General features: G+C 47.0%; 1 protein-coding gene across 3 annotated transcripts in view; it reads left to right on the forward strand.

Moving 5' to 3' along the window:
* nfixb (nuclear factor I/Xb) overlaps positions 1-25245 on the forward strand; it is a 376050-nt gene that overhangs the window by 295842 nt on the left and 54963 nt on the right. For 2 of the 3 annotated variants that reach the window (XM_041177033.1, XM_041177035.1), the window contains 5 exons: positions 4577-4651; positions 6774-6894; positions 9113-9249; positions 22133-22264; positions 23841-24031. In XM_041177033.1, the coding sequence (XP_041032967.1) occupies positions 4577-4651; positions 6774-6894; positions 9113-9249; positions 22133-22264; positions 23841-24031 (656 nt within the window). The remainder of the gene's footprint in view (positions 1-4576; positions 4652-6773; positions 6895-9112; positions 9250-22132; positions 22265-23840; positions 24032-25245) is intronic. The other variant, XM_041177034.1, reaches the window with a different exon arrangement.

Genomic DNA, 25245 nt, shown 5'->3' on the forward strand with positions numbered 1-25245 from the left:
GAGATGATGGACTGAATTGCCGCCTTCTGTGCTGAAAGATTCTTAGGAGAATTTTTTAAAAAATCATTCATGGGATGTAGGCTTCGCTGGCTGGGCCAGCATTTATTGCCCATCCCTAACTGCCCTTGATAAGGTGCTGTTGAGCTGCTGCCTTGAACCGCTGCAGTCCATGTGGTGTAGGTACACCCACAGTGCTGTTAGGGGGGGAGTTCCAGGATTTTGACCCAGCGACAGTGAAGGAATGGTGATATGTTTCCAAGTCAGGATGGTGAGTGACTTGGAGAGGGACTTCTAGGTGATGGTGTTCCCATGTGTCTGCTGCCCTTGTCCTTCTAAATGGTAGAGGTTATGGGTTTGGAATGTGCTGTTTAAGGAGCTTTGGCGAATTCCTGCAGTGCATCTTGTAGATGGTACCCACTGCTGCTACTGTGCGTCGGTTGTGGAAGGAGTGAATGTTTGTAGATAGGGTGCCAATCAAGTGGGCTGCTTTGTCCTGGATGGTGTCCAGCTTCTTGAGTGTTGTGGGAGCTGCACTCATCCAAGCAAGTGGGGAGTATTCCATCACACTCCTGACTTGTGCCTTGTAGATGGTGGACAGGCTTTGGGGAGTCAGGAGGTGAGTTACTCATTGCATGATTCCTAGCCTCTGACCTGCTCTTGTAGTCACAGTAGTTACATGGCTAGTCCAGTTCAGTTTCTGGATATTGATCGTGTGGGATTCAGCAGTGCTAATGCCATTGAACGTCAAGAGGCGATTGTTAGATTCTCTCTTGGAGATGGTCATTTCCTGGCACTTGTGTGGCGCAAATGTTATTTGCCACTTGTCAGCCCAAACCTGAATATTGTCCAGATCTTGCTGCACTTGGACATGGACTGCTCCAGTATCTGAGGAGTGGCGAATAGTGCTGAACATTGAGCAATCATCAGTGAAGATCCGTACTTCTGACCTTATGATAGAGAATGACATTGCTGGAACTGTACAAAAAACCTAGGCTTGACATCAGCTAAGTGTAACTTCATCATTCTCCTTTTTGCTAAGTGTTCCTTCTTCACTCTCCTCTTGCCCTGTTCATTGGAACTTGGTGCACTGTAGGCCTTCAATATTCCCACAATTTCTTAACTGAAGCAAAATTTACCATATTGCCAGCTAAAACCTATATTTAGTTTTGAACAAACTGCACTCCAGATGATGGTAAACTAGTGTCCTGTCTACCATTGTGTCTCCATCTACCATTCAAACAATTTGGATTTAATTTGACAAGAATAACAAAATAAGAGCAAGTTTTAAACTCTCCTGAGGGAAATAGTGCAGTGTTTAGACATAACATTTTCACTGTCCTGACATTGATTGCCTAATTAGAACCATCTGCTGAAAGGGTTAAGGCTACTGTCTCACCAGAATGTTCATAACCTCAGCACCACATTTAACCCCAAGCTTAACTTCCAATCCTATGTCCACTCCATCACAAAGGCTGTTTGCTACCAGCTCCATCATATCTCCCAAGCTCTCTATTCCCCTGACTGAGTCCTCATGTCCCTCACCTTCCCTTCACCCCATCGTGGTGAGGAGAATTCTTTTCCCTCAGAGGTTGTTAGTCTGTGGTATTCTCTTTCCCAGAGAGCAGTGGAGGCTGGGTCATTGGATCTATTCAAGGCTGAGTTAGATCGACAAGGGAGTCAAGGGTTATGAGTGACAGACAGGAAAGTGGAGTTGAGACCACAACCAGATCAGCCATGATCTTATTGAATGGCGGAGCAGGCTCGAAGGGCTGAATGATCTACTCCTGCTCCTAAGTCCTATGTTCCACCCTTGCCTTCAAGCATCTGGGCCTCATGTGCTGAACCTCTGTGCCTAAATTCCACTGCCTCTTCCTCATCCTCCAGACACCCCTCCACTTTGACCAAGTTCACTTTAGCACCTCCTATTATTTTTTTGGCTTGATGTCCATTTCTTTCCTTCAAGCCTGTCATGTTCCCATATTGAAGATCACAGAATCACAGAATTTTAACAGTGCAGAAGGAGGCCATTCGGCCCATCGTGTCTGCATTGGCTGTTCAAATGAGCATTATGACCTAGTGCCATTGCCCTGCCTCTTCCCCGTTCGTCTGCGCATTGTTTCAATTCAAACAATCATCTAATGCCCTCTTGAATGTCTCGATTGAACCTACCTCCACCACAATCCCAGGCAGTGCATTCCAGACCCGAACCACTTGCTGTGTGAAAAAGTTTTTTCTCACGTCTCACTTGATGCTGCAGTAAAATTCCTATTGGGGATTCCTCTAATTTTCCTCCATACATTTGGTGGAAAATTGTCTGGAATGCCAGAGAAACAATCTAGAGAGTGGGAGGTTGGGAATTCTTTGCTACTGCATAAGTATAAGTTAATGTTATTCAGAGTCATTCCAGAGCTTTGCTCCTTTTTCTTTCCCTTGTCCTAATTCTCTCCCCTAATTTCCTGTCACTGGGGTAGAGGTCCTTAAGTATCCTACCATGGTGTAAGTGTGAGTCTGGATAGAAAGACTTGCATTTATATATCATTTTTCACAACCTCACGATGCCCCAAAGTGTTTTATAGCCAATCAAATATTTTTGAAGTGTCATCACTGATGTAATGTAAGAAATGTGACAGCCAATTTGCACACAGCAAGTTCCCACAAACAGTAATATCATAAAGACCAGATAATCTGTTTTTAATGATATTGGTTAAGGGATGTATATTTAGGGGACACAGGGGAGAGCTGCCCTGCTCTCCTTTGAAACGGTGTGCCTTGGGATTTGTTTGCTGTACCTGAGAGGGCCTTTTAATGTTTCATCCGAAAGGCAGCATTTCCAAAAGTGCGGCACCTCCCTTGGAACAGAACTGGAGTGCCAGCATGGATTTTGTCCCCGCAATGCGACTTGAAACCCATAATCTTCTGACTCAGCTACAAAAGCATCACACACTGAGCCACAGCTCAGGAACGACCAAGTAAGATCCATCCCACTTCCAGTTCTAAGCATTTCGACATAACACATTTTTACACATATTTCTAACCAGGCTAGACACTGAGCTTCTTAGAATGGAAATCACAGCTGCTGTTGTATCTGTGGAGAATTCTTTTGTCATGACATACATGGAATCCAGTTCACCTGGTTGTCTGCAGTGGAGTTTGATTTTCAAAGAGATGTCTTGCTTCTGTTTATATTGCTGAGTTATGGACAACCTTTTGACGAGAGCAAATTGGTGGCTAAATTGTTTGATGTAGCAATTAGTCTGATGAAAGACATGCACCCTATCAGTGTGACTGATGTCCTTTGTGGCAGGTTTCCATTGCTCTGGGGTAAGGGATGTGAGAATTACTTAAGTCAGGCATGTGCGTATCAGCCCCAGGGGAGGGTAGGGGAGGGCGGTGGTTGGGGGCAGTCGTGTTGTCTGACTTGATTGACAGTTCTGCACCTCAAACTGGGAATAAATGCCACAGATTTCTGCAAATTCCTTCAGTTCTCTGGGTTAACTCATGTTGTTGCTGTGAGATCAAACTTGATAGGTCCAGTGTAAAATTCTCAAAGGACTGCTGTTATAATTGTGAGAATTCTGGACTCTGTTGTGTCACTTTGATCCTTTCGTTTCTGTGTAATTTAATGTCACGTGATAAGTTTGATTGTGTCGTTTAGCCTTGACCATTTGCTCTGGCTGCAGTGTTGTCAGGCCAAGTCAAAGAGGTTAGGAGTGTACAGTGGCATCACATATCATTTCCAGACTGGAGTTCAGTGGTGTAAGGGTTCACTTTCTGCTCTGTGGCATATTCATCCAGATTTGTTATGCGGTTTGGTTCAAAGAGAGCATGGACCTGCCCGCTAAATGGTGACAAATAATAAAGTATTGACTCGGGCCCGAACTGCGAGAGGAGCCTTCACATTGCTGCCCAATCAGATGCTCGCCTGATATCTGCAATCTTGCAACTTCTAATTGAGGTCATCGGATGGAAGTTAGCAGTCGGACCCCTAGCTGATTGCACCCACCCACTGCCAAAAGTTGCTGATGCCAAATGTGTGGTGATGAGTAGTATAGCCTCAGTCCATTGTGATGTAGGCTTCCTGTGGCTCCACCATTGGCGGCAATGCCATCAGCTGCCAAGGTCCTACGCTCTGGAATTCCTTCCCCAAAGCTCTCTCCCTCTCTCCCTCCCCCTCCTCCATGAAGGTGTCCCTAAGTATTCACCTCTTTGACAAGTGTTTGGTCACCCATCCTAATATCCCCTACATTTCCATTTATTTCCTTTTTTTGCCTGATTACGCTCCCACGCTGGCCCCTTGGGATGTTTACTCTGATTAAGACACTGTATAAATATGAGATGTTAATTGTGACAGAGCATCAGTTCCTCTCACCGGGTCCTGTCGAACCCTGGAACACAGTGAGATATATCACCTCCAATTTGCATTGCTTCTGCCTGGTGTGACTCTGACAAAGAGAGTTTATATTTAGTAAACACTATTTCTAGGAGGCAGTGTCTTCTCAGATGGTCCTGTTGTGTGTCATTTTATCACATTTGATTAATTTTCCAATGACTTCTTTCTCCTTTCTTTCCAAATTAGGGCATTTGAATTTCCAAGACTGTTTTATTACATCTGGAGTTTTTAGTGTTTCTGAGCTTGTGAGAGTGTCACAAAGTAAGTAGACCTGTTCACTTTGGAGATTCTTACCCCTTGTTTTAAAGTTTCTTTCATTGCATTGTGTTGAATTATCGCAGGTTGTTGGCACCTCACTAATGTAGCGTCATGGGAATGTTACTGGGCTTGTCATCCACGGACCTGATCTCATACCCCACCATGGTTTCGTTAATAAATCGGGGATGAAAAAGCTTAGTAATGATAAGTAAAGGGGGAGAGTGAGAGAAGGGGAGTGTGTGGCAGGGTAGGGACAGTATGAGAGGGACTATGTGTCCGGATTGGCGAAGGACTCTGAGACAGCGGGGTGTGCGTGTCAGACTGTGACAGTATGAGGGTGCACAAGAAATAGGAGTAGGCCATTCGGCCGCTCAAGCCTGCTCTGCTATTCAATAAAATCATGGCTGATCTGATTGTGGCCTCAAATCTGCTTTCCTGCACACCCCCAATAACCCTCGACTCTCTTGCTCAAAAACCCGTCTAATTCAGCCTTGAATATATTCAATGACTCAGCCTCTCTCTTGGTTAGAGAATTCCTCAAACTAATGACCCTCTGAGAGAAGAAATTCCTCCTTATCTTCATCTTAAATGGGAGACCCCTTATCTTTAAACCGTGCCCCCTAGTTCTAGATTCCTCCACGAGGGGGAAATTCCTTTCAGCATCTACCCTGTCAAGCCCTTTCAGAACCCGATGTGTTTCAATAAGATCACCACTCATTCCTCTAAACTCCAATGAGTACAGGGCCAACCTGCTCAACCTTTCCTCATGAGACAAATCCCTTCATCCCCAGGAATCAGCCCCATTGTGTGTGTGAGAGACAATGTGATATTTGGTGACTGTAATTTTTAGCTCCTATTAGCTTTATGTCATTTTTCCCTACAGACAAAATGTGTGCCTGCACCTTTATTTGTGTTATATGCTAAATGGGTGTTACTAGGATTGGCAAATTGCTCATTTGAAACATTTGACTAATAAATATGATCATTTAAATTGTATTCTCCTTTTCCTTTAACTGGCGTGAAGTGAAGGCACCTGTACAGGGAAGTGACTGATCGCAGTCTATAATTATGAAGGAGCTTGAGAAGTCAAGCATGGGGAAGGTGTAGAACAGGCCAGAACAAGGGGCCTTAAATGTACAATAGTCACTAAACAGGAATCCAGGAGAAATTTCTTTTCCCAAGGAGTGGTGAGACTGTGGAACTCGCTACCACAGGGAGCAGTTGAGACAAATTGAACCGACGCTTTTAAGGAAAAACTCGACACGTAGACATGAGCGAGAAAGGAATAGAAAGATATGCTGATCAGAGTGAGATGAAGAAGGATAAAAGGAGACTGACGAAGGATAACAACAATAACAACATCCATTTATGTAGCGCCTTTAACATGGTCAACCGTCCCAACAGTTCACAAGAGCTTTGCCAAGTGTAAATTGACACCGAATCATATAAGGAGATATTAGGACAGGTGAGCAAAAGCTTGGCCAAGATGTAGGCTTAAAGGAGGAAAGAGAACTGCAGTGTTGGAGAGGCTTAGGGAGGGAATTTTTGAGTTTAGGCCCCAGGCAGCTGAAGGCATGGCCGCCAGTGGGGGAGCGATCAAAATCAAGGATATGCAAGGTCCCAGGAGGGCAGAAATCTTGGGTGATTGTAGGGCCGGAGGAGATCACAGAGATAAGGAGGGCGAGGCCATGAAGGGGTCTGATAGCAGGGACAAGAATATTAAGGTGTTGCTGGACTGGGAGCCAGTAAAGGTCAGCGAGCGCAGGGGTAATGGACGAATGGAACTTGGTGCGAATGAGCAATACAGACGGCAGAGTTTAGGAGACCTCAAGTTGATGGGACGCCAACCAGGACAGCATTGGAATGGTCAAGTCTGGAGGCAAGAAAGAGATGGGCTTAGGCAGGGTACAGTTCAGGGTACATTGCGAAGGTGGGAGCACGTGTTCTTGGTGATGGAATGGGTATGGGGTCGGAAGCTCATCTCAGGGTGAAACAGAACTCCATGGTGGCGAGTGGTCTGGTTCAACCTAGACAGTGTCAGGGAGAGAGATGGGGGTCTCAAACGCAGACATTTAGCCGTTTCCTCTGCTCTAGTCTCGATATAATTCTTACCTCTTCTTCTCAGCCCCAGTCGCCGCTGCTACAGGCCCCAGCTTCAATCTGGCTGACCTGGAGAGTCCGGGGTACTACAGCATAAACCAGGTCCCCCTGGGCAGGCGCACAATTACAACACCTCCCTCTACCAGGTAGGAATGTGAGAAGAGCAGCTCCGGTCCTGAAAATCCAAGGCTTGTAATAACTTGTGTCAACAGCCAACCGAGCGCGAGTCTATAATCCCGGGGTCTGGTAGTGGTAGTGGTTACGTTACAGGACTTGTGACCCAGAAACCTGGGACGAATAATCCTGAGGACGTGAGCTTATCTCCAACCGTGAGGATCTGAATTTGGCTTAGAAGAGGGTTGGGGTTTGTAGAGGGTGGCCTGGTTTATTTCTGATGAATTACAGGCCAGCAAGGCTACTGGTTTCATCCTCTACTTCCTGCTGATTTATTTCACTTCGGGGTGCCGGGAAATCATCTTTGGCTCTTGGTTCTGATTTTTGAAAAAATTCATTCATGGGATGTGAGTGTCACTGGCCATACCAGCATTCGTTGCCCGACCCTAATTGCCCTTGAGAAGGTGGGGGTGAGCTGCCTTCTTGAACCGCTGCAGTCCACGTGTTTGTTACCGTGTGTCCACCTGCTACAAAGTGCATGCGTACAGCTGACTGCGGGGAGGTGGGATTGAGCTCCATTGCGATGCCTCTGCAGTCTAATAGCCTGCTGACATCCTGGGCAGGACTTTGGGTTGGAACCCAGGCACCAGGGGCAAATGACCCCGCACCATGTGGGAAACAGCCACCTGGCAGTGATTTTCGCCAAGCTGGCCAATTAGAGGTCAGGGGATGGACTTGCTGTCCAATTAACGACAACGGGCAGGTTCTTGAAGCTGGAGGCTGACCAGCTTGGAAGGGAATGAAGCCTGCAGTTCAGGTAAGAGCGAGAGAGAGAGAGGGCACCTCCAGGTTGAGGCACCCTCTCTGCTACTTATAAAAGAAAGGCCTCAGCAGTTGGCTCACCAACATGGAGGGGAAGCCCCACCACAGGAGGCCCCTGCAGTTGCTGCGGAAACCAGTCAGGCAGGGAAGGCCTCAAAGCCTGCTTGAAGTAGTGATCCCTGGTCTCCCATAGGGAAGCCGCCACCAGGCGGATGGAATAGTTCCCAACACTGCTGGTGGAGGGCGGGGGATGGGGGTGGGGGATGGTGGGGGTGTGGGGGGGGTGGTGCCAAAAAGTCGACTGGAAAATTCCAGTTAGCCTCTGGAAATGGCCAATTAACTTTGGCTACCCGCTGCTTCTGGAATGGTTCCTCCAAACCCGGCACACCAGTTGGCTGAGTGACTTTTATTACATTTTCCGTTCAGGGGATGAGGGCGTCGCTGGAAAGGCAAGTGTTTATTACCCATCCCTAACTGCCCTTGAGAAGGTGGTGGTTTGCCACCTACTTGAGTTGCTCTGACCTGCTCTTGTAGCCACACTATTTACATGGCTAGTCCAGTTCAGTTTCTGGTCAATGGTGACCCCCAGAATGTTGATAGTGGGGGATTCAGTGCCGTTGGGGGGGTGGGGGCGAGGTGTGTTGCGGGGAGTTCAGTTCCAGGATTTTGACCTGGCAATAGTGAAGGAACCATGATATATTTCCAAGTCAGGATGATGAGTGACTTGGAGGGGAAGTGGCAGGTGCTGGTGTTCCCATCTATCTGCTGCCCTCGTCCTGCTAGGTGGTAGCGGTTGGAAGGTGCTGTCGAAGGAGCTGTGCTGAGTTGCTGCAGTGCAAATTGTAGATGGTACACACTGCTGCCATTGTGTGTCAGTAGTGGAGAAAGTGAATGTTGAAGGTGGTGGATGGGGCGCCAATCAAGCGGGTAGGGTCACGATCAGTTTTGGGCAATTCCACTCATGTATATTTAATATGGCGGTCATAAAACCTGTCCAATTTGTAATCGTGCCGTTTTGAAAATGTTAGTCCACCCATGTGTACAACTGTCCTCTTTTAGACCGGCTGTGATAGCACAATCTCGTGACCACCTGCGTATTGATGTGTGTAGAAAAACCAAATTGAATCAGTTCCCTTTTACCCAGCCTCCATGGTGTCTACACAAGTGATTGAGTCCTGTAAAGATATGACATAACTCTCGAATTGATAGCGATTCCCAGGCTTGAATCCCAAACTCACCTGCAGAGGTGGTCACCATTGAAACCAGATGGTTTTCTTCACCTCAGGGGCTCTGTGAGCCAATGCCTTTAGCAGCCTGATGGTTAGAACTCTGGGCTGGTCTTTCTCTGGACTGAGCTGTACTGACTGCCTCACCTCGCCTTTCTTTTCTTGCTGCTGCCACATTTTCTGAGATTCTGCTTTCTTTCAGCTCCACCAAGCGACACAAATCCATCGAGGACAGTGAGATGGAAAGCCCGGTGGACGAAGTCTTCTACTCTAGCACAGGCCGATCACCAGCTGCAGGCAGCAGTCAGAGTGGTGGGTGGCCCAATGATGTAGACACAGGTATGGAGCTCTGCTTGGGTAGAGCCTCTGGTCTTTCATTTTCTCCTCAACACTGCACGACATCCCGATTCAGAACAGTTCTAATTTATTTTTTGGGATCTCCATGTACTGTCTGCAAAACAAGCTGCCTATTTGGTTCCAATAACGGCAGAATTTGGCATTTGGGTGCACTTTCTCTAACGCAGCAATGTCCCCAGGTTGTGGTCGTGCTTCAGAGACTGGCATCTATATAGACTGACAGACAACCACTGGTCCACAAGCACACTGACACCCTGGGAATAATGGAGATCTGCTGAAGGTGGTCTCATAACTCTTGCTGAGGTAACCATCAGCTTTAATTGGTCATGCAATGTGCTGGGGTGAAGCAGCAATCACTTACATCAACACAATCTCAGTGTTGCAATGGACCTAATATTCACGGTGATCTACAAATTCGCACAAGGTGTCTGAATTGTACATTTTTGCACAGTTACATTTTGCCTGCTGTTGAACCCAGATGTTTGTTGGACCCATTGCATTAATAAGCTGATGCAATCCGACAGACATTTCCTTTGGTGTAGAGGGTGTGAGAAAACTTGGTCTCTCTTCATGCTCATATACATGCTCCCATGCATTACGGAACTGGCAAACACCTCCCTAGAAACCACAGCGAATAAGTTAATCAGTTAAAATGGCCATTGCAGCCTTGGCTGTAGCTATATTATACAAATTGCTGTTTGGTGATGTTATCATTAGAATGCTTCACAGAATCATATGGAATGCCTTCCTGTTGTTTCAACAGTGGTGAAACTTGTTCATTTTAATTCAATAATGCCTGCCTTAAAATAGCAGAGATTTATAATGGTTTTGTTATGTATTTATATGATGATGTGCGGTTGCTACTTTTGTGTCTTATGACTTTGTGTCTGAATGCATTCTATTGATTCCATCATTCCAATGCTCTTCTGGCTGGCCTCCTGCTTCAGTTCATCCAAACCTTTGCTGCGAACTCACCACCAAGTCCCGTTCATCCATCCCCCCCTCGGACTTGCTGGCCTTACACTGGCTCCTGGTCCAGCCAGCAAGGCCTTGATTTTCAAATTCTCATCCTTGTTTTCAGATCTTTTTATGATCTCATTCCTCCCAGCCTCTGAAACTCCCTTTTCCCCTCCGAGACCTCTGCGCTCCCCTCATTCTGGCCTCTTGCACATCCCTGTTTTCACTGCTCCACCATTACAGGCAGTGCCTTCAGCTGCTAGGCCCTAAGCTTCAGAATTCCCTCCCTGAACCTCTGCCTCTTGACTTCTCTCTCTTCCTCTAGGCTGCCCCGTAGAACTACCTGACTATGCTTTTTATCACCTGTCCCAGGATCTCCTTAAGCAGCTTGGAATCAAATCTGGTTTGGTAATGTCTCTGTGAAGTAACTTGGGATGTTCTACAATGTAAAAGGAGCTAAACAGCTGAAAGTCATTCCAACTTCACTTCAGCGCAAAGTGCTGAGCGTAATTAGGGTCATGTTTACATTGGCAGGAGGCTTAAGGCCTCCTACAGATGTTCATTGCCCCTGGGTAGATGGGCATTCTATTTGAGGCCTGCCACTCTGTACAGATACCAGTATGCCACTTTTAGAAACAAATCCATAAATATAGCCATTGTACACAATGTACTGTCTGTCAGTATTGTAAAGAGAGACAAGTTAAGGTGTTGGGTGAAGACATTACATCCTTCTATGTACACTCTACCTCCAATGTGTCCATCCAACCGTTTTATACAGTGCACATTTGTTTCCAGACATTTATTGATATTCATTCCTGTTTGCCCATGGTATAAATGGAAAGTACAATGTGTCCCTGTTGGGTGATGTATGCATCCTGTCAGTTTAGTTGGAACATTTTCAGATATGACGTGCCCTCACCATCATAGGTTCAAGTCGCGTTGCAGAGAAATGAGTGCAAAGTCTAGCCTGAAACTCCCAGTGCCGTCCCGCTGCACTGTCAGAGGTCCTGTCTTCTGGATGAGGCATTAAACCAAGCCTGCCCTCTCGGGTGGACATAAAAGACCCAATGGCACTACTTCAGTGAAGAGCAGGGGAGTTCTCCCCGTGTACTGGCCAATATTTGTCCCTCAAACATCGTCATTATCTGGTAATTATCACATTAATGTTTATGGGATCTCGCTGTGTGCAAATTGGTTGTAGTGTTTCCTCTGTTACAACAGTGACTACACTTCAAAAAGTACTGTATTGGTTGTAAAGCTCTTGGAGACATCCTGAAATCATGGAAGAGGCTATAGAAATGCAAATTCTTCCTTTATGTTTATCCTCTAATTAGCATTGTACTCTCGGTCCGTGCATCTATGCGAGAATGGCCAGTAACAATGAAACACAGTAGTTGGATGGCAGCAGTATACTGGCACAGTGGCATGTCCTGCTCCACGTTTGTGGTGACCTGGTGTAGCACGTTCTCACTATTGTGCACACTGGCAGGAGGGAGGGAGGGATTGCGGAGGTGTCGGGGAGGAGAAGAAAGGCAGGGCCCGTTGCCCCGGCGACAAGCCCTTAAACAATCTCCTCTCCCGGCCTGTATGTGGGATGCGGGAGTCCCAAAAGGAAGCCGGGGGAGGTGGGGGATAACATTGCAAAAATAAAAACAAGTGGGGAAGGGGACAATGGAAACCCATTTTTAAACTGTTGAACGACAACGCAAAGAGAGGGGAGGGGGAAAAGTGAATAAAATCTGTTGCTAAATCCTGAAATGGAGCCCAGGACAACAAGCCCACATTGTTTCTTTAAGAGGATTGCTTACAATCCAATGCTTCACTCTTGCTATTCCTTTTTTAATTAAACGAGATGGAGGGAGAGAGAGAGAGAGAGAGTGAGAGCAAAGGCATTATCGCATTCTGGAGCATTTTTCGAAACGTTCCTTGTGGCGAGGTAGAGAAAGAAAGAGAAAAAAAAAACAACAGCCACAAAAAGCAGCTTGTTAGTTCAAGAAATCTGAAAAAAAAAGGTGGGGAGCTGCCAAAATGATCGGGAGCAGCAGGAATACAGATGGATTCCTTCATTCATCACAAGGCCTGGCTTGTTTTCCAAATCTCTTTGTGTCAAATGTCTTTTAAAGTTTTTTTTTATCCGACTAGGCTCTTGCAACGAAAGATGTTGTAAATCAGAGCTCTGTTAAAATGTTCCTGGAGCCCAACGAGGTAGAATCCCACCCTTGCATTCTTGCTCACGCCATCTTTTGCTCGGTCCCTCCATCAAATAATTTGGTACTTCAGTAAATTAACACAATTGTTTGGAGAAGTGAAGCAGCACAGACCTTTTCAAGGTTCAACTAAGCTTTGTGTGTAGTGGCTCAGTGGGTAGCACACTTGTGTCTGAGATCAGAAGGTTGTGGGTTCAAGCCCCACTCCAGATAGTTCAGTATTCCAGTGCAATACTGAAGGAGTGCTGCTTTGTCTATGAAGGCTCCACCTCTCAGGTGGTGGCTATAATAGGAAAGAATCAGGAACAGGAGTAGGCCCTTAAGCCTGCTTTGCCATTTGATAAAATCATGGCTGATCTGATTGTGGCCTCAATTCCACTGAGTGAGATAGATTTTTGATTGACAAGGGTTATGGGGGGCAGACTGCCCCCCATAACCCTTGTCAATCAAAAATCTATCTCACTCAGCTGAGAATAAAATCAATAATCCAGCTTCCACAGCTCTTTGGGAAGAGAATTCCACAGGCTAATGGCCATCTGAGAGAAAAAAATTCTCCTCGTCTCCATCTTACATGAGCAACCCCTAATTTCTAAACTGTGTCCCCTAGCTCTGCACTCCTCCACGAGGGGAAACACCTACCCTGTCAAGTCCCCTCAGAATCTTATATGTTTCAATAAGATCACCTCTCATTCTTCTAAACTCCGATGGGTATAGGCCCAACCCTTGCTCTTCCCGATATATATTAACGACCTAGACCTTGGTTACGGAGCACAATTTTAAAATTTGTGTATGATGCTAAACTTGAAAGTGAATGGTGAGGAGGGCAATGTAGAATTTCAAAGGGAGATAGACAAATTGGTGGAATGGGCGGACAAGTGGCAGATGAAGTTCAATATGGAGAAATGTGAAGTGAATCATTTTGGTCAGAAGAACATGGAGACAATAAAAAATAAAGGATACAACTCTAAAGAGGGTGCAGGAGCAGAGGGACCTGGGATTATAGTGCATAACCTGTTGAAGGTGGCAGGACAGGTCAAAAGAGTGGTTAATAAAGCAAACAGTATCCAACAGGGGCATAGAGTACAAGAGCAAGGAGGTTATGTTGAATTTGTATAAGTCACTAGTTTGGCATCAGCAGGAGCACTGCATCCAGTTCTGGGTGCTGCACTTTAGGAAGGATGTGAAGCCATCAGAAAGATTCACGAGAACAGTTCCAAGGATGAGGAACTTCAGCTGGCGAAGTTGGGACTGTTCTCCTTGTGAAGAGAAATTTGAGAGGAGATTAGATAGAGACATTCGAAATCATGAAGGATCTGGACAGGGTAGGTAGGGCGAAACTGTTCCCACCTGTGAAAGGATTGAGAACGAGGGGGCACAGATTTAACTGGCAAAAGAGGAAAGGGCAACATGAGGAAGAGCTTTTTCACGCAGCGACTGGAATGCACTGAATGAGAGCGTGGTGGAGTCAGGCTTGTCTGAGGCATTCGAAAAGGAATTAGACTGCTATCTGAAAAGGAAGAATGTGCAGGGTTACAGGGAGAGGGCAGGAGAGTGGCACTAGGTGAGTTGCTCATTCGGAGAGCGGGTGCAGACATGAAGGGCCATATAGCCCACTAACCATCCTGTGACTCTGTGAACCTGCTCAACTTTTTCTCGTAACCCCCCTCATCCCAGGAATCGTTGAGTGAGCCATCTCTGAACTGCTTTTAATGCAGGTAGGCTCGGCTGGGGCCACACACCCCCCACCGCGCGCCCCCCCCCCCCCCCCCCCACACACACACACACACACACACACACACACACACACACACAGTAAAAATTAAGTTCTCGCGGGCACTCGCTCCCCAGGTGGGCGGGCCCAGCCAAGAATTTTCCCAACTCCTGCTCTCCGCCTCGAGGATGAAAAACCAGCCGGTTGTGCCCCCTTGACAATTTACTTTCCTACCTTTCTTTGTGGTCATTGGCAAATGTAGCTATTATACATTCAGTCCCTCTCTCTCTCTTCAAGAAGAGCTTCCAATGTGCGAGCTAGTATTTATCCCTCAGCTAATATCACAAAAAACAGATGATCCATTCATTATTACATTGCTGCTTGTGGGGACTTGCAAATTGGCTACGTTACAACAATGATTATGTCTCTTTGGCTGTGAAGTACTTTGGGACATCCTGAGATCAGGCAGGCAGCTACGTAAATGCAAGCCTTCCTGTCTTTCAGATTAAATCGCTCAAGGTCAGAATTACATGCTTAAAAAAAGAGTGGAGATAAGGAGTTTTTGCATCTGTGTATTCATGCTCTCCTGATCTCCCAAAACACCTGTATTACTTTGGACATCTGACCAATGTTGTCTGTAGGTGAGCAAGGCAGCCATTTTACAGCACGTCACAAAACCAACAATGAGTTAAATAACCAGTTAATCCACCCTCGATGGGGTTGGTTGAGAGAATTTTGGAGCAGAACACCACACAGGTTTTCATGCCCACGCCAGGACTGAGAGGACAGACACCCCAATTTAGTGTCTCATCTGAAAGACAATGCTCCCCATCAGCTCGGATTTAATCATAAAATTTGTTGTATAAGGGTCTGGCACACGTAGGATTTATGTGGGACTGAGCACAGTACCGCCCACAGGTTGATATAAGAGAGCACATGACCCACATCCAAGGTCAATTGAGTATTGGACAGAGCTGTGTGTAGCAGCAAGCATGGAGACAGCTCCTAGCTTGTATCCTTTACTATATATTTGTAAATGGTTCTAGGAGTCAATAAAGACTTGGGGAGGAATTTTATGGCCCCATTGTGGAGGGGGGGGTGGGGGGGGCGGGTGGTCGGTGGGGTGGGGGAAGGCCTGCAAAATGCAGCGAACGATTCAAAAGTGCATTGGCTTCAGCGGGGCTGTAAAATTCCAACAGCGTAAAATTCTGCCCTAACAGTTAGCCTACATATGATTACGAAGACTTCTTCAGGCCTGTCGAACTGTAACTGGCACCCCACAGCAAAATTAGAGCAAGCCCTTTTAGGAGTGATGTCAGGAAGCACTTCTTCACACAAAGAGCAGTGGAAATAAGGAACACCTTCCCTCAAAAAGGCTGTGGATGCTGGGTGTTGACTGAACTGTTCCAAACTTCGATCTGTTGGCTAAGGGTATCAAGTAATAGGGAGCAAAGTGGTGGGTAAATGGATTTGAGATGCAGATCTAATCAAATGGTAATACAGGTTAGCTATCACCAGCCTAAATTATGGCCCTGAACTTCTTCACAATATCTGCGTATCTGCCTCCCTAATTTCACCAGAAGTGTGGAGGAAACTCTTACGTGAAGTAGCAAGGGGCACAGGATCAGGAAGGAAATTCAGAAGCTACATATTCACATCGTGGGAAGAAATTTAAGCCAAACACCATCTGATTCATCAGTGAGAGCGTTGCCTCAATAGCTAAACTGACACACAATTTCTGGAAATACAACCTTTATTTCAAAGTTAATTGTGGGGCAATGCTGAGAAATGGTAGTTTCTCTCCTGGATGACTAAGATAAGTCCCATCCTGAAGTAGTGCCAATCCTGCTCCTGATAATTATATCGTACATTGTCAGGAATTGCTGCTTGCTGAATCAGATAAGTGCAATGCACGGTGAATAGTTGGACATTTGCTTAACAGATCAGTAAATCAGACTGTAAGAGCCCGTGTTCCTGCCCACATAGTTTTTTTTCTCTGTGTTGTTCCCAGGTAATCCAATAGGCCCAGGAGCAGGAAAATAGAAATCAGCCAGGAGCTGTTATGTGTAGTGACATTATAAACATGTCTTTGAATAATTATTGATGTAGCTCCATGCAGCAATTTGAGGAACCTGTAGCCGAGACTGATGGTGGTTGGAGGTCTCTGAGATTGACTGGTGTCATTGTTCAAGCCAATGTTCCACAGGTACCTGATGACCCGACCTGCTTCAGGGTTATTGTCCACTTTGACCTTTTGTTCAGGCCACTAGGTTTAAAGCCGCAGTGCATCGTAGAAATTATGGTAGAGAAAGACTTGTATTTATATAGCGCCTTTCACCACTGCACATCAGGCAATGAATTACCTCTGAACGGCAGACTCTATTGTAATGTAGGAAGTGTAGCAGCCAATTTGTGCACAGCAAGCTCCCACGAACAGCACTGAAATAGAAGTCAGGAAGGAGACCTTTTAGCCCATCATTCCCACGTCGCTGGGAGCTCTTCAATTGGAGCTGACTACTGCAGTCCAATTTCCCTGCCCTTACCTTGTAACATTCTATATTTTTCCTCCTGAGAACCTCCTTTGATTCCCTTTGAATGAGGTTTTGGTTTCTGGGTCGCCTCTGGCGAAGCCTTGGAACAAACCCTACGTGTGAAAGCATTTACTTTATAACTCACCCTGCCGTCCTTCAGTGACAAGCTGATGCATTTGCGTTCGACACCTATCTTTTACTTTCGTCTCGGTGACTTCTCTGGCAAGGGTTAAATAACTGTGGAGAAAGGTAGCTTTTTTTAAAAAAAAACGTCTCCTTCCTTTTTTTTTGTTCTTTTGTGAGGCGTGGAGATTTTCCTACCATGACAGGAAATGGATTTTAAGGTGCACTTGAGGCTGTGTCTGAATTTGGCTGTGGTTTGAGCCAAAAGAAAAGCTCTTTGCCTTTTAAACTCGAATCACAGAATTGTTACAGTGCAGAATATATAACATAGTCATGATATAACTAATACCATTCACTCGTTATCTCCCAACGTATATGTACATAAAAACGGTCAAGGGTGAGAGGGGGTGGTGCTGTTGAAGCCCATCTCTCTAGTTTCCTACCTCTCCCATCAATGATTATTTATTCCATTCTACAACTAACAGGGAATAGAACTCAACTCTGTTTTAGCTGCCCCTTCAAACCTGTGCCTCCAGCCCCCCTGTTCGGCAAAATCTTCCACATGTTTCCCCTCTGAGGTGTCTCCACCTGGTGTCTGATTTAAATTCCTATCATTTGACACGTGCTGTGATCCTTTCTTCTCCTTATAGAAGCCGGTGGCACAGAACGAGGCCATTCAGCCGCCCGTGCCAATGCTGACTCTTTGCACGGGCTATCTAATTAATCCCTCTCCCCCTGGCTCTTTCCCCATTAACTCTGCGGGTCTGTTTTCTGAGAGCAGATCCAAGTCCCTTTCGAAAGTTACCATCGAATCTGCTTTCGGGGCACTTTCTGAATCAAGAGCAGCTTTGCTGCAGGGGAAAAATTCTCCTTATCTCCTCTCCCAGGCAGACTTTAAAATCACGAACTTGTCTGCAATGTTAAGGCTCTCTGTTCCACGTCAAGATCCGAGATTTTCCTGACTTTTCTCTAAGTTGGATGGACCTTATCTGATGAAAGGCTGAGTTCTGTTGGCTGAGCGAGTGGGCACTAATTTATGGTTGAATCTCCCACTGTGAGTCTCAGTAGCTGTGGCTTTAAAGTTGGCATCACTACCCAAGTGGTCAAAATGAGTACTGTTGCATGTTCTGAGCCAATGGCTCAGTGAGTAGCATGCTTATTTCTCAGTTTGAAGACTGTGGGTTCAAGTCCCACTTAAGGACTCAGTGTATAAAAAAAAATCAAAAGTGACACTCCAGTGCAGTACTGAGGGAGTGCTGCACTGTTGGAGGTGCTGCCTCCTGGATGAGATGTTAGACTTGAGGCCTTGCCTACCCAATTAGGCACATACAAAATGTCCACCGTGGGCATTATTTCAAAGTAGAGCAGCAGAGTTACCACAGATGTCATTGCTGATATTTATCCCTCAACTGATATCACAAAAATTAATCAACTGGCTATGATTGCTTTGTCTTTTTTTCTGGGAGCTTGCTGTGCACAAATTGGCTCCTGCATCCTACGTTATAGCAGTGACCACACTTCACAAAGTACCTCGTGGGATGTAAATTAGATTGTGGTTGGGAAATGCAAGTCTTTATTTTCTTTTGGAAATAAGGAAGCTGTCGTTTGTGGAGTGCCTCCTGTTCACCGATTTGGTGGATTTTGAGGGTCCAGCCCTCTGCCTCACAATGTCGGCATTGTTCTGGGCTGCTCTCTCCCCGAAACCCACTTTCCGGCAGAAGCTGCCTATTCAGAGGCAGCATTATCCTGCTTCTGTGCAACACGAGAAGGAGAAGGTGGCCCCCTACTGAACTTGGTTCCATTGGTCCTGTGGTTAGCCAATTAGTTAATTACCACCATCATCCCTCTTCCTGTGGGGAAGTACATGGCCTCTAATTGGTAACTGCCCAGAGCAGGGTGACTGAATACCAATAGCTCACCGTGTAGGAAACTTCCGAAAGAAAACCAAGTCACGTTGGAGTGTGGTGGAATATCCTGAACAACGACGGTTTGGCGCCTTATAGGCTGGAATCGAGCGCCTGATGGAAATTTTGAGGAGCCGAGAGAGTTGAAAATAATATCCACCATAAACGAAGTTGGAACACGAGTTGCAGAGCAACTGAATTCAAACTGGTTGTTCTGAGTGTCTGGCCAGAGAATATTCATTCCTCAGAGGACAGAGAGAAAAACAATAAAAAGATAAATTCCAAATTCCTTACCGCCAACACAGACTTATATTGTAATAAACTCAGAGACCATGAAATTCTGTTCGGCATAATTCCTCATCGCTGGAGAATTCCAGCCTTAAAATTTTGCCGACCAATATATGAACATCTGATAATCTTGCAATTCCTCTCTACAGGAATTGTGATCCATTGACGAGAAGTGAAGGGAGGAATATCTTAGGAATGTGTTTAGTGCTGTTATCCCACAACTAGCTGTAGGTCTTAAGTGTCAGGCATGGCTCAGTGGTAGCACTCATGTCTCAAAGTCAGAGGCTGGAGGCTCAAGTCCTACTCCACTGACTGAAGCACGAATTCTGGGCTCACAGTCCCAGTGTCGTACCACGGGAGTGCAGCACTGCTGGAGGTGTCATCTTTCGGATGAGACACTCAACCTTTGCCCCTTCTGTTTAGTCAGGTGGACGTAAAAGACCCCCTGGCATTATTTTGAAGAAGAGCAGAGAGTTATACCCAGGGTTTAAGGCTTTATTTATCCCTCAACCAACATCGTTATCGTTGCTGTTTGTGGGAGCTTGCTGTGTGCAAATTGGCTGTCATGTTTCTGACTTTGCAGCAGTGACTACACTTCAAAAGGACTTTATTATCTGTCAGAATCTTTGTGGTGGTCTGAGGCTGTAATACCAGACAAAAGTCTCCTACTTTAGATAGCGGGATCTTTCAGATGCACCTGAGAGGACAGGACAGGGATCTTGGTTTAATGCCTCATTGAGTGGCAGCACCTCCCTCAACACCGCGTGGAAGTTACCATCTGGATTAGGCACGCAAGTCTCCAGAGTGGGACTCAAACCTGTGACCTCCCTGACTTTAGGCCAGAGAGCTACAGCAGAGCCAAGGTTAACACTTGCAGGTTCATCACTTCCACAGATTGGACAAGCTACCCCTCTGGTTCACTAATGTCCTTTAGGGAAGGAAATCTGCCTTCCTTAACAAAAACAGAATTACCTGGAAAAACTCAGCAGGTCTGGCAGCATCGGCGGAGAAGAAAAGAGTTGACGTTTCGAGTCCTCATGACCCTTCGACAGCTGCCTTCCTTACCTGGTCTGGCCTACATGTGACTCTAGGCCCACAGCAATGTGGCTGACTCTTAAATGCCCTCTGAGCAAGGGCAATTAGGGATGGGCAATAAATGCTGGCCTAGCCAGCGATGCCCACATCGCGGGAGTGAATTTTAAGGGAAAAGCTACCCACAGGGCTGTTGCAGCAGACTTGTTAAGATGCCTACTCCCAATAACTGTACTCATTCGTGTTAACAGTGACGATGTTTGAGGGTTTTGATGTACAGATTAGTGATTTGTTTTTCCATAAAAGGGGGATTGCTGGGTGCATGCCAGGAGGTGAATTCCAATGGCATGTTATTTCCACTGCTCCATAAACCACAGAGGGATCAAATGTCACTTTTTCCAGAAGTACCATGTTCTTGGGAGCTCCTAGCAATCACTGACAGATTCTTACTGACGATCCTGTTTCCAGCACAGGTTATTTTTACATTATTTTCCCCGTGTAGCACTGTTACTTAGCTCTTAGCTGTATCCTGGAGAAAAAGAGAGTGAGCAGGAAACAGGAAAGAAAGAACGAGAGGTGGAAAGGGAGAGACAAAGGTGGCAAGGGAGAGAGAGAGAGAGAGGTGGGGAAAAGAGAAGGACAGAGCTGGAGAGATGGACAAAGAGTGCAGGAGTGAAAAAAGAAGGTGGGAAGAATAGGGCACAGTCTGTTTGGCCTATAAACCCATTCCTTCCTGAGACAACGTGCAATCTGTTTTAGCATGGAGTCTACAGTCCACCTGATCACCAAAGAAATGGTTTTGCAGCCATCGTATCCGCTCTATCGTCAGGGTTCCCTCTTTGCATGTCTGTAACATTGCCCACCTCTGTCCGTGCCTCAGCTCAAACCCAGTTGAGACCCTCATGCCTTTTCTCCTCTAGAAAAGTTTACCACTCCAACGCTGAGTCAGCTTCCTATCTTCCAGCCTCCACGAACTCGAGGTCATCTGCCCCCTGTATCTGAAATTGCACCAGATTCCATTCACCCAGAGATGGTGGCATTGTGGTAATGTCACTGGACTAGTAATCTAGAGAGCCATGGCAGTTGGTGGAATTTAAATTCAATTAATTAATAAAATCTGGAACTGAAAGCCAGTCTAGTTCCAGCCATGAAACTATCATTGATTGATGTTAAAACCCATCTGGGTCACTAATGTCCCTTTAAGGAAGGAACTCTGCCCTCCTTACCCAGTCTGGCCCGACATGTGACGCGGTTGGCTCTTAACTGCCCTTGGAAATGGCCAAGCAAGTCACTCAATTCAAGGGCAATTAGGGATGGGCAAAAAATGTTGGCCTGGCCAGTGAGGTTCACATCCTATTAAAGAGTAAAGGAAAAACAAAAGGGACAGGAAGATAGGTAAATGAAAAGAGAATGAACAAGATAAGAAAGAGACGGAGGTCGGGGGAATGAGTTGGAGTTGGCTACACAAACCTTCATTCCGGTGCTGGGGTGTTGTAACTGAGATGTTTAAGGTGATTAAAAGACTTGATAGGATAGTTAGAGCAAGGCCGTTTCCTCTGGGTGGTGGGGTTTAGGGAGACTCCAGAAGAAGGGGGAAGAACCTTAAAATTAGAGTTAGGCCATTCAGGGTGATGACAGGAAGCACTGCTTCACAGAAAGCAAAACCTGGGACTCTCCAAAACCGCTGTTGCTGCTGGGATGTCAATCCAAAATTTCAAAACTGAGATTGATAGGCAAGAGTATTAAGGGTTATGAAGCCAAGGCTGGATAGAGAAAGTTAAGATGCAGATCAGCCATGAGCTAATTGAATGGGGAAACAGGCTCGAAGGGCTGAATGGCCTCCTACTGCTTCTATCTTCCTAGTTTAAGTTGCTGCAAGGTGGGTTTTCTGTCTAAAGCTTTGTTCAAGATATAGATTGTTGAGTAGAGCAAGCAAAGGCCGTTACTATCAAGTGGGAGGTGGTGAGTTCCACCCCCTGGTGTCCATGTTCAGCTTGCCTGTCTGACCTCCAAGAAGGCTGGGCCTAAGTGTTGTGAATGGGTGAGTTAGTGATGGGGCTGGCGTGAATCGGAAGGGGCTTCAAATCTAATGTGTCAATCATCTGTCCCCAGGAATGACATCGCCCACTTCCTTAAAGAAGTCAACAAAACACGAGTTTGGCAGTGGAACGCCTTCACAAACCGTCTCCTCGCGAATGGCGTTCACACATCACCCATTGCCCGTGATAGCAGGAACCAGACCAGGTGAGAAAAACCCTTGCTAAATGTGTTGGTATCACCATTACCCACGGCAGGCGCAACGAGACACCTTTCCTTATAGACTGTTTGCCATGGATTGTGGCTGTGGTTTCCCCGCACACCATGAACTTGATCCAGCTCTTGTACTGGGAGTGAGAAAGAAAAAGGTGCCTGGCAGGGTGACTTCACTTTACCCACAAGAAGGGCAAACCAGACATTGGAGATAGCTTGGATGCACTGGGCCATTACCTGGCACCCAATGACTGAAAGATGGTAGGACAAGGAACAGGGTGGCACACTACTTCAGGACTCAGGGTGGTGTATTAGTCCAGGAAATCCAAAGTGATGGAACATAGTTTAAATGTGGAAAGGACTTTAGAAAAGCTTACATTTACAGAGTGCAGTGTGGCCTTGGGGAACAATAATATGCAGGTTTGCTCTGATCTCACTTGAAATGCTGTGGCAAGGTATTGATGCAGATCATGTGAGTGAGAAAGGAAACAGGAGGGAGCTTTGTTAAGTGCCTCCTGGAGCCTGGCTCCCAGTGCCAACCATGGAGGCCTGGAAAAATGGCATCAATCCACCTCTCCTCTCGGTTGCCTTGGAGACACCACAGAGAGGGAAAAAAAAAAGATTTTAACCCCTTGCAAAAGTTCCAAAGGAGGAGGGAGGGAGGGAGGGGAGGGAAGAGGGAGAAGGAGGAAGGTGTGGGAGGGGGAGGAGGAGGGGGGGAGGAGGAGGGGGAGGCGGAGGAGAAGGGGAGGGGTGAGGGGGGGAGGAGGAGGGGGAGGCAGAGGAGAAGGGGAGGGGGACGAGGAGGGAGGAGGAAGAGAGGGAGGGAGGAGGAGGGGGAGGAGGAGGAGGGGTGATGGGGAGAAGGAGAGGGGAAGAGGAGGAGAGGAGGAGAGGGAGGATGAAGGGGTGAGAAGGAGGGGGGAGGAGGAGGAAGGGAGGGAAGGGGAGGAGGAGAGAGGGAGGGGGAGGAAGAGGAGCGAGGGAAGGGGAGGAGGAGGGAGGGAGGGGGTGAGTAGTAGGAGGAGGGAGGGAGGGGGAGGGGAGGTGGAGGGGGGAGGAGGAGGCAGGTGGGGAGGAGGAGGGAAGAGGGATGGGGAGGAGGAGGAGGGAGGGGGAGGGAAGAGATGAGGGGAGGGGGAAGAGAGGATGTCGGGAGGGGGAGGGGCAGCGGGGAGGAAGTGGAGGAGGTTGAGGGGTGAAGGAGGAGGGGGCAGGGGAGGGAGGGAGAGGGAGGGAGGAGGAGGAGGATTGTGGAGGGTGGAGGAGGAGGGGTAGTGGGGAGGATGAGGGAGGGAGGAAGGGGAGGAGGAGGAGGGAGGGAGGAAGTAGAGGATGAGGGAAGGAGGAAGGGGAGGAGGAGGAGGGAGGGAGGAGGAAAAAGGACAAGGCTTCCCAGCAGCCTTTGCTGAGGTCAAACCCAGAGGTGAAAGGGCAGAGTTGCAAACGGTTTTTGTTTTCATTTCATTTTTTATATGTGCCTGTGTATTTGTCGCAGATATAATCCCTGGAATGCTCACTGCCTTTGCATCTTTTTTTTTTGTGTGTATTTCTTTTTGAAAACACACAGGAAGCCCTCGAGCTCCAGCCTCCGCTATCCATTTCCCATCATCCTCCATCATCCAGCAGCCAAGCCCCTACTTCACCCACCCAACCATCCGTTACCACCATCACGCCAGCCAAGACCCGCTGAAGGAGTTCGTCCAGCTGATCTGCTCCGACAGTTCCAGCCAGGCCACAGGACAGGTGGGGTACCTAAACGTAAGGCTCCAGCTTTTACTCTGCTGCTTTCTGTGTCTTGTTTCTGATTTGAGAGATGCCTCTGGAAGTTAGCTGATCGCTGTGAACACTCGTTTCCTCATTCAACAATTAAAAGAGTGAGTTTCCCTCAGACCTCCACTCAGAGTATTATTATTATTATTATTATTATTATTTTTTGACTTATAGTTTGACAGTTGGCGTATTTTCTGTCAGGAACTCCAGTGGCCTAGCGGCCTACATGTGACTCCAGACCCACAGCAATGTGGTTGACTCTTAAATGCCCCTCTGGGTAATAAATGCTGGCCTAGCCAGTGACGCCCACATCCCGTGAACGAATAAATGAAAGGAAAACACAGCTTCCAGTGTGGCAGTTGTGAGCTGTGTGGACCAGGGAAGCCCCCATGTTCGATACCTGGTTTGGGTTGGGTTGCATGATCTAGCTACTACTCCAGTTGACCACCAGCAACCTCAGGATGGCATACCACACACTCCCCACCCTTGCAATGGCGTTGCCAGCCCCTGACCCCAGCGGGAAGGTCATTGTAGACATCAGGTGAGATTAGAGTTGGGTTCTAACACCCCACCACCCCCTGCACGCACCACCCCCCCCCCCCACCCCGGCCCATTCCCCTTGCCACAACAATAGAACAGACTGCCACCACTCACACTTACTGTCCAGGTCCACATCCGGTGAGCGGGCATTTGGGTGAGGGGGGTGAGGGTGCCAAGGCGGGTCAGCATCTTCAGGACAACAGCAAACAAAAGCCAATTGCATCTCCTTTGTTGGGGTGTCCTGCTCCTTCACGTGCTCTCTCCTGCATAGTCATCAAAAAGTTCCAGCCACCGGATGTCAAGACACAGCCCGAGTGGTTCGACAAGTGGCTACAGGCAAGAGGGGTCCAGCGATGAAGACCCATCTGCCCTCCCTCACGGGGAAATGCCTGAATCTCATTCTCATTGGAACAATCGACCTCAAAGCCACATCATAAAGGGAACATTCTGCCTGTACTCAATGGGTGGTGAATCAGGAAGGACTTCCGGCTCTGTGACACTTAACAACACAGAGGAAATCTTCTCCAGGAGGTGTAGAACTTCAGTCGCTGAGTATGGGTGGGTACTAAAGTGATCGGCTGGGGTTAAAACAACAGCAGGCAGAAAATCCAGGTTCAAGAAACAAGATTTACCCCTTTGTTTATTTCTGTCAATTATTTAAA

Source organism: Carcharodon carcharias, chromosome 30, assembly GCF_017639515.1.
Source record: "Carcharodon carcharias isolate sCarCar2 chromosome 30, sCarCar2.pri, whole genome shotgun sequence".
Classification (NCBI taxonomy): Eukaryota; Metazoa; Chordata; class Chondrichthyes; order Lamniformes; family Lamnidae; genus Carcharodon; species Carcharodon carcharias.